General features: G+C 47.0%; 1 protein-coding gene and 1 non-coding gene across 3 annotated transcripts; one reads left to right on the top strand and one right to left on the bottom strand.

The window, feature by feature from the left end:
* Window positions 1-6,044: 6,044 nt before the first annotated feature.
* Window positions 6,045-6,208, bottom strand: LOC114691894. The gene has a single exon (XR_003734295.1). It is a non-coding gene; the product is annotated as a U1 spliceosomal RNA (small nuclear RNA).
* Window positions 6,209-6,882: 674 nt separating this feature from the next.
* Window positions 6,883-12,769, top strand: C10H4orf36 (chromosome 10 C4orf36 homolog). Of its 2 annotated transcripts, none has more exons than XM_028867452.2 (4): window positions 6,883-6,997; window positions 7,761-7,896; window positions 12,030-12,187; window positions 12,404-12,769. In XM_028867452.2, the coding sequence occupies exons 2-4, from the start codon at window positions 7,832-7,834 to the stop codon at window positions 12,535-12,537; spliced, it is 357 nt and encodes a 118-aa protein (XP_028723285.1). In that variant the 5' UTR covers window positions 6,883-6,997; window positions 7,761-7,831; the 3' UTR covers window positions 12,538-12,769. The 2 variants fall into 2 exon arrangements, with proteins under 2 accessions (XP_028723285.1, XP_028723283.1); XM_028867450.2 differs by lacking the exon at window positions 6,883-6,997 and adding an exon at window positions 7,132-7,255.
* Window positions 12,770-13,134: the final 365 nt, after the last annotated feature.

Genomic DNA, 13,134 nt, shown 5'->3' with positions numbered 1-13,134 from the left:
AGAGGTGTGTGCCTTCGCAGCCTCCTAGGTGACAGTGGTTTGAATCCAGTAAGCTGACCACAAGGGTCAGCTGTAATTTGGGCCTGGGGGTGTGGTAGCCGAGTACCTGAATCTCTTGCTTTTGTATCTGTGTTAATTTTTCTGGCTGGAAACATTGCGGCATCGACCTAGGTCTGCGGCACATGGGAGGCTGAGGCAAGGGGACTGTGAGTCTGAGGTCAGCCTGGGCTACGTGGGGGAACTGGAAGTCAATCTGGATCGTATTAAAAGAACCCTGTGAGTCTGAGTTCAGCCTGGGCTACGCGGGGGAACTGGAAGTCAATCTGGATCGTATTAAAAGAACCAGTCCCATAAAACATTATTTTTTTTCCATCCCAGAAGAGCTCTAAGCAAAAAGCAAAACATTCCATAACCTCACAAGATTTGGTGGTTATAGTAGCAGATTATCCACTAACCATTTACCCATCCTCTAATTTAGGATTAACAGTCTCGGGTGGACAGTGGTGCACAGAATGTGCCCGTGTGTACACACACGTGTCGAGGCCATGGGTCAGCTTTGGTTATTGTCCTTTCTGAGCTGCCCACCTTGGTTTTGAGACAGTGCCAAGCAGGCTAGGCTGGCTGGCCAGCAAAGCCCTAGGGATCCTCGGGACTCGTCCCCAGCAGTGGATTGCAGTGTACACCAGCTCGCCTGGCATTTTATGGGAAGCTCAGACTCAGGGCCTCACACCAGTTTAGCAAGCACTTTCTCGACTGTGTTAACTCCCAAGCTTCTTTCTATTGTTTTGGAAGAGCATTGAAAACTAAATTTAACTTTCTGTTGAGTGTTTGAGACGTCTTGTTATATGTCCCCAGCTGGCCTCACACTCCTGCCTGGTTCTTCCATCTCAACTCCCTGAGTGCTGGGATTAAGTTGTGCTCCACCTTGTCTGACATAAATTTTTACTTTCAAAATCTCAAAAAACTGAGAGTTTATATTTATTATATAGCACATGTTAAGCTTCCTCTTAAGTCTTTTTTTTTTTTTTCTTCGAGACAGGGTTTCTCTGTGTTGCTTTGCGCCTTTCCTGGAACTCGCTTTGGAGACCAGGCTGGCCTTGAACTCACAGAAATCCACCTGTCTCTGCCTCCCGAGTGCTGGGATTAAAGGCATGTGCCACCCCCCCCACCCCCGCTCTCTTAAGTCTTAATATGCAGTCTCAAATTACAGCCATGATGCATGCACAATCGTCTGTCTCACAGATGGAGGACCGAGGCACAGGGCTCAGGCTGGAAAAGGTAATAAGAGTTTCGATGTAGGTTTGTGTTTGAGGCTCATTGTACTCTGTTGCCCCGACTAAATGAATTATCTTCAGTTGAATATATATGTATCTCTATTACATAAGTGGGGATGTACACATGAGTGCAGGTGTCCTCTGAGACCAGAGGTAGCTTATCCTGAGTTGGAACTCACTCTGTAGACCAGGTTGACTTTGAACTCACAGAGATCCACCTGCCTCTGCCTCCCAAGTGCTGGGATTAAAGACGTGCGCTCCAACACTCAGTAATTTGAGTTTAGTTTTTGCAGTTCTTTATATATGTTCTAGGTTGTCACTCCTTGTCTAGGTAGAGCCGGCAAGGACCAGTTGTTCAGTTTGCTGATGGGTTCCTCTGAAGTATTCTCGTTCTAACTCTTGGTATTCTTTTCTGCCCCTTGAGTCCTGTCCAGAAACCCTTTGTCTGTGCCTCTATCTTGACATGTTCTACAGCTTCCTCTAGCAAGTCCAGCGTTTCAGCACTAAATTCAGCTCCCTAATCTGTTTTAAATCATTTTTGTGCAGAAAGAGAAAACTGAACGCGTTTTAATTATTCTGCAGGTGGATATCCAGCTTTTCCTAGTGTGTATAATTTTGACCCCTTTCATCAAGTGAGAAGGCTGTGACTGTGGATGTTTATTTCTGGGTTTATCATTATGTTCCAGTGGCCTGCATGTCTGCTTTTGTGCCCTCGGTACACTGCCTCTGTCACCGTGAATGACCGTAGTATGAGGTTAGGGACCGTGACATTGCTGGCCATTTCTTTCTGCTCAGGATTGCTGTGGCATCTGTGGAATATTTGTGTCTCCATAAGACCTTTAGAATTTTTTTCTAGTTCTAGGAAGAATTGTATTGGAATTTTGATGGGCTTTCACAGAATTTGTAGGTTAAGTCATTTTCACAGTATTAACTCTGCCAATTCAGGAGAACTGGAAGTCTTCCCCATGTTTATTATACTCTTCAATTTCTTTTTTTCATTGTCTTAAAGTTTTCATGGTGCTGGATGGTGGTGGCACACACCTTGAATCCCAGTACTTGAGAGGCAGACAGATCTCAGAGTTTGAGGCCAGCATGGTCTACAGAGTGAGTTCCAGGACAGCAAGGCGACACAGAGAAATCCTGTCCTGAAAACAAAACAAAACAACAAATGCAATACAAACTGGGAGGTGGCGGCACACACCTTTAATACCAGCAAGGCAGATTCTCTGAGAGCGAGTTCTAGGACAGTCAGAGCTACACAGAGATAGCTTGTCTCAAAAAACAAAAAAATAAAAACACAACAAAAAGATATCATTGTCTTTAACTTCTTAGTTTATTTCCAAGTCCTTCCCCATCCCCTGCTTTATAATTATTTCTAGTTGCCTCGTCAGTCCACGGATTAAGGACGTGCACCACCACTGCCCAGCCTATGCTTGGTTTATGAGGGGCTGGGGATTGAACCCTGGGCCGAATGAACATTAGGCAAGCGCTCTACCAACTGAGCCACATCTCCAGTCCCCAAGGGAACGGGTTTCCTGGACATTTTTATGGGTATAGCTCATATTTTACTTATATTCCTCACAACTCTCTTGTCCTTTCATTTCAATATAATAACTCTTCATAGTTTAGGGCTAATTACATTTATTTATTGTGTGCATGAGTGTGTGCCTGTGTGCATGAGTGTGTGCATATGGAGGTCAGAGGACAACTTCCGGGAGCTGGTTTTCTCCTCCATCCCATGGGTCCTGGGGACAGACAGCCTCTTCGGCTTGGTGATGGGCATCCTTACTTGCTGCACCCTTTCTCTGGTCCTAAGGATAGACTCTTCCTGTCACCCCAGCACTCGGGAGGCAGAGGCAGGCGGATCTCTGTGAGTTCAAGGCCAGCCTGGTCTACAGAGCGAGTTCCCAGACAGCCAGAGCTACACAGAGAAACCCTGTCTTGAAAAAACAACAACAACAAAATGATGCCTGTCCTCTAAGATTGGTTTAGGTGACGCTGGATCATTTTAGGGACAGCAAAGATTGGGAGAGCTTAGGGGCCAGGAGGATATTTGGATTATGTTGAAATCTTTATGAGAATGGTGGAGTGGGATGGGAAAGTTCCTCCACCCGATGGAAGTGTGGGATAGAAATCCAGGCAGGAAGCCCGGGCTGGCTAGTGAATCTTATTTGGGACGGACCCACAGAAAAGTGATGGTTACATTTGTGGGAGAAGAGAGCCAGAGGCGTGGATCGGAAACTCTGACACAGTGGCGGCGGCGGCGGCGGCACAAACTCAGAGAAGGATGAGGACCAGTGGAAGGAGGGCCGGGAGCTGAGAGCACCGTGAAGACACCAGTGCAAAGGAGCCAAGGACGCACGGCGTTGAGGGCTGCTAGTCGCTGGCCTGACAACTATGGGATGTACTAGTTCCCCATCATCTTAGAAAGGTAGGCAATTAGTACGTGAGAAATTTTAGAAACAGCCATAAACACTGGAAGCTGCATCTATGATTTACCTACTTAAGGGAACTAAAATGTCTTTTAAATTAGGATGAACATACACACACAGGAGGAAATCTCTCGATAACGGAAAGGGGCAGTTGGATCAGTACTTACAATAGATGGAAACAGTGCCCAGAGAACCATCTGGGAGAATGTGTAGTGTGGTACAGCGGAGAAAGAACAAAGATCAGAATCAGGTTGTCTGGGTTCAAGCTCTGTGGCATTGGATATTATCCATGCTAGAAATGCCTGCGTTTTCTTCTCTAAAATGTCATCACAGGGGGCTTGGCAGTTCAGAACACACAATGCTCTTAAGAAGGATGGAGTTCCCAGCACCCACACTGGGCAGATCAGTGTTAACCAAGCCAAGGGGCCCCGATAACTAAGGCACTTGAACTTACATAAACACACACACACACACACACACACACACACACACACACACACACACACACACACGGTTACTTAAAAAGAATACAAATAAATATTAAAATGCCATAAAATTATTAATGTCACCAATCCTGTGGTGATTAAGTGAGTCGTTGGGTGCACTCTGTTGAACAGCCTCTAAAGCATGGCCAACGCTGTCACAGGTGCTGAATTGGCTGTTTGAGCGGCACTCATCTATCTCTTCTGCAGGCCTCTTCGAATCTTCATTTGAACACTAGGTGGCAGCAACTCTCACTTAAACCATTAAAACGACGCCTGCTAACTGAAAGATAAAGGAGAGGTACCAGCAAAATGGGGAGAGGCTGAGACCGAGCTGGAGGTGAAGATGGCATAAACAAGAGGCACAGGGGAGGGAGGAAGAGGGGAAGAAAAGAGAGGTAGATTTGGGTAATTTATTTTTAAGTTAGCATACAAAATAGTGGGATTCATCCCAGGATCTTCACATACGTATCCTTACACTTTGTTCTAGTTCATTATCTTTTCTTACTGCTCCTATGTCCCTTCCTGCTAGAAATTGGTATTTCCTTTCCTTTTTTCTTTAAACAGTATTTTTTATTTTTATGTGTACGGGTGTTTTTCCCTTGCATGTATCTGTGTCTGTGCACCGTGTGTGTATGTAGTGTCTGCCGAGGTCAGATGAGGGCGTCAAATCTCTTGGGACTGCAATTACAGAGGGCTGTGAGTGGCCATGTGGGTGCTGGGATTTGAATCTGTGTCCTTTGGAAGAGTAGGCAGAGCTCTTACCTGCTGAGCCATCTCTCCAGCCCTTAAGATTTATTTTTACTTTATATGTTAGGGCATTTTTTCTACATGCATGTTTGTGCACCATGTATGTGCATGCCCTCAGAGGCCAGAAGAGGGTGTCAGACACTCAGAAACGGGAGTTACAGATTGTTGTTAGCACCATGTAGGTTCTGGGAACTGAATCTGGGTCTTCTGAAGAGCAACAGGTGCTCTTTATCATTGAGATATTTCTCCAGCCTGAATTTGGTATTTTTTTAAAAAAATATTTTTATTTTATAATTAATTTAATTTTACATATCAGCCACGGATTCCCCTGTCCCCTCCCCCCCACTGGCACCTTCCCCCTCCCCGCAATACACCCTCCTTTCCCACCTCCTCCAAGGCAAGGTCTCCCCTGGGGAGTCAGCAGAGCCTGGCACATTCAGCTGAGGCAGGTCCAGTCCCCTCCTCTTTACACCAAGACTGAGCAAAGTGTCTCAGCATAGGCACTAGGCTCCAAAAAGCCAGCTCATACACTCAGGACAGGTCCTGGTTCCACTCCCTGGGGGCCTCCTAAACAGTTCAAACTAAACAACTGTCTCACTTATCCAGAGGGCCTGATCCAGTTGGGGGCTACTCAGCCATTGGTTCACAGTTCATGCATTTCCACTAGTTTGGCTATTTGTCCCTGTGCTTTTTTCAATCATGGTCTTGATATCTCTTGCTCATATAATTCCTCCTCTCTCTCTCGTCGATTGGACTCCTAGAGCTCCACCTGGGGCTTGGCTGTGGATCTCTGCATCTGCTTCCAGCAGTCACTGGATGAGAGTTCTATATGACAGTTAAAACTCGGTATTTCTAAAGACAATTCAGAAATCCGTCTTTATTTGTAGATCTTTTGGACAGCCTTCTTCCACCTCCTTGAATGTCTAGTTTTATTTTTCCTGTAACAGTGGGGGTGTGGGGGTGTGATATGCTCTTTGTTGATATTTAAAGATTATAAATGGCTCTGGATGAGAGTTTGCAAGATCATCGTAGGGCAAATGTCTGTAAAAAATGTGTTTTCTGCTCATTGTTATCTGAATCTTCCTCCTCCTCCTCCATTTTTAATTCAGACAAAAGTGAAAACATAGTCCCCCACTACCACAAACTATGCAGCCAAGTTTTTCACATTTGGGGAACTTTCGAGGGTCAGCACATCCAGAGTGCAACTGATAAGCCTCATCCTGGGAAAATCACCTTTGCAATCATGATATCTCCCCTGCCAGCCAAGTATTTAGGGTGCCCCCGCCCCCAGACAGGGTTTCTTTGTGTAGTTTTGGTGCCTGTCCTGGATCTCACTCTGTGGACCAGGCTGGCCTGGAACTTACAGAGATCCGCCTAGCTCTGCCTCCCAAGTGCTGGGGTTAAAGGCATGCGCCACCACCGCCCGGCTAGTATTAATGTTAATTATAAAAATAGGTTGGACTGCAGAGATGGCTCAGGGATAAAGGCTTGCTGCCAAGCCTGATGAGCTGCAGGTTTGAAGCCACCCTGGGCTACATAGTGGTTCCGGGTCATTCTGGACTGCGTCAACAAAACAAAGCAGGAAAGAAGTGTGACAGGTAGAGAGATTACTGTGTTTAACCTCTCCAGCTGGCCCTGGAACCCGCTATGTACCGAGTGCCCATTCCTCTCTCAGTTGGAACCCTTTGCCTATTTCATGGAGTCGTCACTAAACGCACAGTGATAGAATCTGGCCCTTCCGTGGGTCAGAGACTCTCAAGCATTATCTTTAATCCTCCCAACCCACGAAATCTACACACATTTTCTTTGCTTTATGAAGTCATTGAGGTTCGGAGAAGGGACGCTGGGAAGGTCCTGGCCCTAGCAAGGAGCAGCTCTAGCACCCCCCCCCCCCCCCCCGAGTGCCACCATTTGCTTGGGGTCCTAGGAAGCAACCGGATGGAACCCCACGGTCACTGTTGTGATGACGGTCCACACAATTCTATCTGCTCTTTGTAGAAGCTGTCACCAGAGTCTCGACCTCCGTGGGCGTTGACAAGGGCGGTCACCCACTCATGAGGTGTGACTCCCACCGCGGGACGGGTTGGGTCTGAGCACCCCGCGAGCACACAAAGCCCTTTATTGGCGGTGGGTGACGCAGGGCGCGCACGGGGGCAAGCGGGGTGCATGAGCAAGCAAGCAGGCGCACGCACGAGCAGGCAGGCGCACGAGCAAGCGGGCAGGCGCGTGTCCGCGGCGGGGCGGCTGCGAGTGCGCGGCCATGTGCGCCTAGCGCGTGCTGCCCTGGGTCGCGGGGCCGCGGCCGACCTCCAGCCGGGTACAGAGGGGCCGGGACCGGGACGGGGAGCGGCACGGGCGTGGGAGGGCGAGGAGGGCGCTCCCTGCTCCACCCCAGCCGGGTCTGGCTGGAACTGCACCCTGGGAAGGGCGGTGGCCTGCGGCAGCCAGTGCATGCCTGGCGATGCCTAAGGCGGAGAGCTGCAGGGTCACCGTCTCTATGACAGCCCCAAGGGCGCGCAGCTGCGAGACTCAGGCGCAGGCAGTGTCCGCCTATCGTGCCAGGGCGCAGGGCTGCCAACTGCAACCTCGCACAGGACGACCCTCGCCTGGCTTTACCTTAGATGGTGACCGAACTGACAGAGCGGCTTCCCGAAAACGAACAGAGCTAGCTTACTTACATATGTTCACGGTTCAGATCCAGCGAATGTTTACCAAAGTGCTTCCTGACACCCCTAAATGTTTTGTGACGACCTTTTGATTATTTGGCCATAAAAAACATTCACGTGAGGGTTGTTAAGTTAGGGATGTCGCTGTTCTTTCAGGCAAAGTGAACAAAGCATCGGAGACGGGTACATCAGGCTCCCACGTAAGGAAAAGATTGTGATCATCCACCATGGCGTACGGCTTGCCAAGAAGGAACACAGTGCAAACCATTTTGAAGGGCAGCTGTTATAAAGTGTAAGTACACACACACACACACACACACACACACTCACAAAATACGGTAGTATGGCTGGAGTTTGTGACCCGCTAGGCACTCTTCTGTTCGCAGCAAGTTAGTGGAGTATATGAAAGCATTTTAAAGTGTCTCAGTTTTTGTTTCTAAACGGTTACTTGAAAGGTGATTTGTTTTCATGGTTGTGCGGGCCTTTTTGTATGTGCTCTACGTTTGAGCAGGTGCTCATGGAGGCCAGAAGACGGTGTTGACCCTTGGAACTGGAGTTACAGGGGGTTATGAGTTGCCTCCTGTAGATGCTAGGAACCCAAACTCGGTCCTTTGAAAAAGCATTTTATGTTCTTAATGGATGATCCCCCTTTCCACCTTCCCAAATACCACTTTTATAAAAACACACACACGGGGCTAGAGAGCTGGCTCGTGGCTTAAGAGCACCTGCTGCCTTTCCGAGGACCCGGCCTGGGTTCCTAACACCCACATGGAGGCTCACAAGTCTCTAACTCCAGGGGATCTCTCACCCTCATCTGGACTCAGTGGGCATAAAGCATACACTGATGCACATACATATATGCAAGCAAAAACCTATATAAATAATCTGAAAAATTAGAACATGCATACAGGGGAGGGAAGGATTTATTTGGCTTCATTTCCAGGACACTTTCACATGACAGTTCATCACTGAGGGAAATCAGAGCAGAAACTCAAGGCAGGAGCAGAGACCTTGGAGGAACACTGCTTGCTGGCTAGCTCGTGGGCTCATGCAGCCCACGGTGGGCTGGGCCCTCCCATGTAATTATTAGTCAAGACAAGCCTGCACAGATGAGGCCGCAGGCCTTGTGGTCTGGGAAATCGCTCAACTGGGATTCTCTTCTTAGGCCACTGTGTCAAGTGCATCACAGTGGCAGCTAACAGAGACACGGTGCTATTTAGTGTTCACACCAAAGTAAGACTTGGAAAGGAGAAAACAAAGGTTTCCAGGTTGATCACACCACAGTCCTGTGCTGTATGATGTTCTGGGGCAGGCTGCGTTACCTTATTTAAAAATATTTTAATCTTTAAGTGAGTTTCTCTCTCTATACATGTTTATATGTCCGTGGTTTTGTTTTTTGGTTTCAGTCATTCAAAAACACCCTCACTGCTGCCATTTCTCTTTCTTTCTTTCTTTCTTTCTTTCTTTCTTTCTTTCTTTCTTTCTTTCTTTCTTTTTTTTAAGGTTTTTTTGAGACGGGGCTTCCTCTGTGGAGCTTTGCGCCTTTCCTGGATCTCACTCTGTAGCCCAGGCTGGACTCGAACTCCCGGAGATCCACCTGGCTCTGCCTCTGGAGTGCTGTTATTAAAGGCACGCAACCACCGCCCAGCAACAACTGCTGCCATCTTAAAACACATCTTTGGCCAGGCGGTGGTGGTGCACGTCTTTAATCCCAGCACTCGGGAGGCAGAGGCAGGTGGATCTTTGTGAGTTCGAGGCCAGCCTGGGCTACAGAGCGAGATCCAGGAAAGGCGCAAAGCTACACAGCGAAACCCTGTCTCGGAAAAACAAACAAACAAAAAAACCCCACATCTTTGCCAGGAGGTGTTGACACATGTCTTTAATCCCAGCACTCGGGAGGCAGAGGCAGATGGAACTCTGAGTTCCAGGCCAGCTTGGTCTACAGAGTGAGTTCCAGGACAGGCTCCAAAACTACACAGAGAAACCCTGTCTCAAAACAAAACAAAACAGGAAAAAAAAACAAAAACACTTTTTTTTTTTTTTTGGTTTTTTGAGACAGGGTTTCCCTGTGTAACAGTCCTAGCTGTCCTGGAACTTGATTTGTAGACCAGGCTTGCCTTGAACTCACTGAGATCAGCCTGCCTCTGCCTCCCAAGTGCTGGGATTAAAGGCATGTGCCAGGGGCTGAAGAGATGGCTCAGAGGTTAAGAGCACTGGCTGCTCTTTCAGAGGACCTGGGTTCAATTCCCTGTACCCACATGGCAGCTCACAACTGTCTTAGACTCCAGTTCCAGGGGATCTGACACCCTCACACCAATGCACATTAAATTAATTATTTTTTTTTAAAAAGGCGTGTGCCACATTGCCAGGCAAAGCACATTTTAGAGTTTACAAATGTACTAATAACACCTATATGGGAGCACTTGGCTGGTGCAAAGGGTCTGCTTAGCTTCCTGTCCTGCCTGCCTGCCAATGTCAACATGGACTTTCAGTCTGAAGTCCTGGGCTCCAAGCCTGGCTCCCTCTGCACACTGTGTCTTAGCCTTATCTCCCACATCTGTAACACAATGCATGCCTATCTGTTGTGGTGGGGCGTGCAAATGAACTGATGCATGTCTAAGACCTACTTGGTTGCCTGGACACGTTATAAATACACATTGCTACCACCACACGGTAGTCACACTCTGTGGTGCTGTGGCATATTGCCTTAGAGAACTGCATTTTGTTTTACAGGGTTTTTGAGACAGTCTTGCTATATGTGAGCTTAGCTGGCCTAAATGAGCTGTTCAGCTGTGCAGATCAGGCTGGCTTCTGGCTTCGGCCTCTGCCTTCCAGGTGCTGGGATCTAAAAGGCATGCACATCATGCTTGGCTTTTACTTTTTAACCCCTCTCTTTGGTTTACAACATTTACCATTATGAGTCAAGCAAAGTTTCCTTTTTTAAAATAATGTTCCAAGGTGTTATTGTGGATGATGAAAGAGCTGCGTAACCAGAGCCACAGGGAGGTTCCGATCCATTATATTCAGCTTAGTTTTGTCAGTCATGTGTGTTTAGATCTCGGGTTACATAAAGTACCATTCTAGTAAATATCACTACAAGTGTAATTTAAGCCAGGTCAGTAGCACAGGTCTGTAATCCCAGCCACTTATGAGGCTGAGGCAGGAGGATTATAAATTAAAGACCTGCCCGGGCAATTTAGGAAAACAATAACAACAAAGAAAAAAAAAAGAAATAAGACATAAAAACACACCAAACCCAACCAACCAACCAACACACATGCCACAGCATGTGCATGGGAAGTCAGAAGACAACTTGTGGGAGTCGGTTCTCTAGTCACTAGGGATCCAGGGATCAAGTCTGGGTCATCGACCTTGTGGGAAAAGCCCTCTTCCCGGCTGAGCCATCTCAAAGCCTGTCTTTTTAAAGCTGCGTGAGCATTTTTATAAACGCATCTTTGTGATTTTTTTTCAACTACTTCTATAATAATTTTACACTGTTACGTCACTCCCTAAAATTGCATGACGTAGCTGTGAAACCGGAGGAGAAAAATCAAAGGGTGACGTATCACACATACCATTTCCCCCATTCAGATGAAAGGAAATGGGGCTGAAGGAATATGGACTGCAGATGAGAAACATGTAGCTGATATTTGTCTTTCAGAATTAAGCAAAATTAAGGTTCATAGCAATCCTTTTTAATGTAGTTCGTAGTTTCATCTGTTTCTCCAGATTATATGTGAAAAGTCTTTGTATATGCTACATACCTGCTCAACATGTAATGCTCTTTATGTATGTTCTTTGGCTTTATTGTTTGTGTATGAGTATTGTACTCTGGAACTTAAAATACATTCTAGGTTGTCCTCAACCTCACCATCCTCCGGCCTCTGCCTCCTGAGTACTAGGATTATGGTTGTGTCTCTCCACGTCAGGACTGCAAGGGTGCCCTGCCATACCCAGCTCAGGGTGTTATTTGACCTACAAAAGATATTGTAGGTGGGTATGGTGGTGCATGCCTTTAAACCCAGCTACTTGGGAGGCAGGATCAAGCAGATCTCTGTGAATTTGAGGTCAGCCTGGTCTACATAGAAGTTCAAGGCGAGCCAGGGTGTCACAGTGAAACCCTGTGTCCAAAAAAAAAAAAAAAAAAAAAAAAGACATTGTAGCCAATAGTTCCTGTTTACAATCTCATTCGTGGATTGGTTAGCATTATAGGTTGCTGCACTGTGAACCAACCCTGGCATAATTTCCAGTCTTTTACCAATGTCTATGATAATTTGTAGGGTTTTTTTTTTTTTCCTTGTTAGGGTTGTAACTGTGAAAAATCCTCCAAAAACCAAACTGGAGGCGAAGGTAGCCAGCTGTCTGTACTTCACACAGCACACTCAGTAAAAACCGATTGAATAAGTTCATGAAATTTTGCCTCAGACAGGAACCATGGGACCTTGCAGAGCTCACAAAGACCTGGTACTCAAACTTAGTGAACATCAAGTTGCCATTCTTGGGAGAAATTGCCTTTGGTAGCCCTGTAAAGCTCGCCACAGTGTACCGAACCAACAAAGAGGGCCTGTTCCCTTCAGCACAAGGTGAGGTTCTTGGTTTTTGTTTACTATCTGCTTTAATTGGTTAGGGGTTTGTCATTTGCTAGCGACCGCAGAACTTCTAAGTTTGTTAGCCACGCCCATGCTGCCCGTCAAGCCGTTAATTCTTCAACAGTGTCTTCCTGCTGCGTGGGACTCAGGTTTTTTGACGGTGCCGGGTGAAAGGGCCTCTCAGACGGCTTCGTCTGCTTTATCTTTTAGCCGCGAAACTCGAAAAGGAGTATGAAGCGATGCGCCTAGCAAAGATGAAATGTCACGAGAATGCTCATGAGGAAGTCCAGGCTTCACTGCGGCAAAAGAAAGTCGGCTTGAGAAGACCGCTTCAACCCAAGTGACCCGCTGTGGTGCTGAATGTGAACCTGTTTCCGGCATCTGCAGGGATGAAGGTCTCTGGTCCTGTCACGGTGTCCGAGTAGACACAGCAGGGCCTGTGGGTGACGGGGCCAGTGTTTCTGGACATGGCTCGGCGGACACTCTGGCGGAACGCCCGGGTTCCTGCTGCACTTGTTCTGTGTGTCGCGTACAGCAGCCCTCCCTGTAAGTAGATGAAAACGCACCTGGAGTTGTCATGTTGTGTGGCTTATTCCGTGCTTATAGGACGCGTGGGGGAAGAGGACAGTCCTTGTGAGAGGCAGCATCCTGAAGAAACACTTGGATGTGAGTCTTTGAGATCCCAAAGGAGCTCTCAGAAAGACCGTGAGAGGGAAGTTCTCTTAAAACACGAGAAACCGCACATTTTTCATCTGGTTAAGAAAACGATAGATTTCGTTTCAGTAACTCTGCACTTACCAATTTTCGGTAAAGTATCACTTATTATTCTCATGTGGCACTTTATTTTTTTTATTTTTTTTAACTTTTTATCGTGTGGTACCTTAAAGTAAGACTTACTCTGTTTTTGTTCTCCTGAAAAAAAAAATTGTCATTTTCCTCCT

This window comes from Peromyscus leucopus, chromosome 10 (assembly GCF_004664715.2).
Source record: "Peromyscus leucopus breed LL Stock chromosome 10, UCI_PerLeu_2.1, whole genome shotgun sequence".
NCBI classification, from domain to species: Eukaryota; Metazoa; Chordata; class Mammalia; order Rodentia; family Cricetidae; genus Peromyscus; species Peromyscus leucopus.
Note: the sequence above shows the minus strand (reverse complement) of the source record. Positions and strands in the feature narration are given on the sequence as shown.

Coding starts and splice junctions, on each gene's coding strand:
- C10H4orf36 (XM_028867452.2), top strand. CDS start 7,832: ATGGCGTACGGCTTGCCAAGAAGGAACACAGTGCAAACCATTTTGAAG. Junction 7,897..12,029: donor AAGGGCAGCTGTTATAAAGT/GTAAGTACACAC, acceptor ATTTTGCCTCAG/ACAGGAACCATGGGACCTTG. Junction 12,188..12,403: donor CCTGTTCCCTTCAGCACAAG/GTGAGGTTCTTG, acceptor TTTATCTTTTAG/CCGCGAAACTCGAAAAGGAG.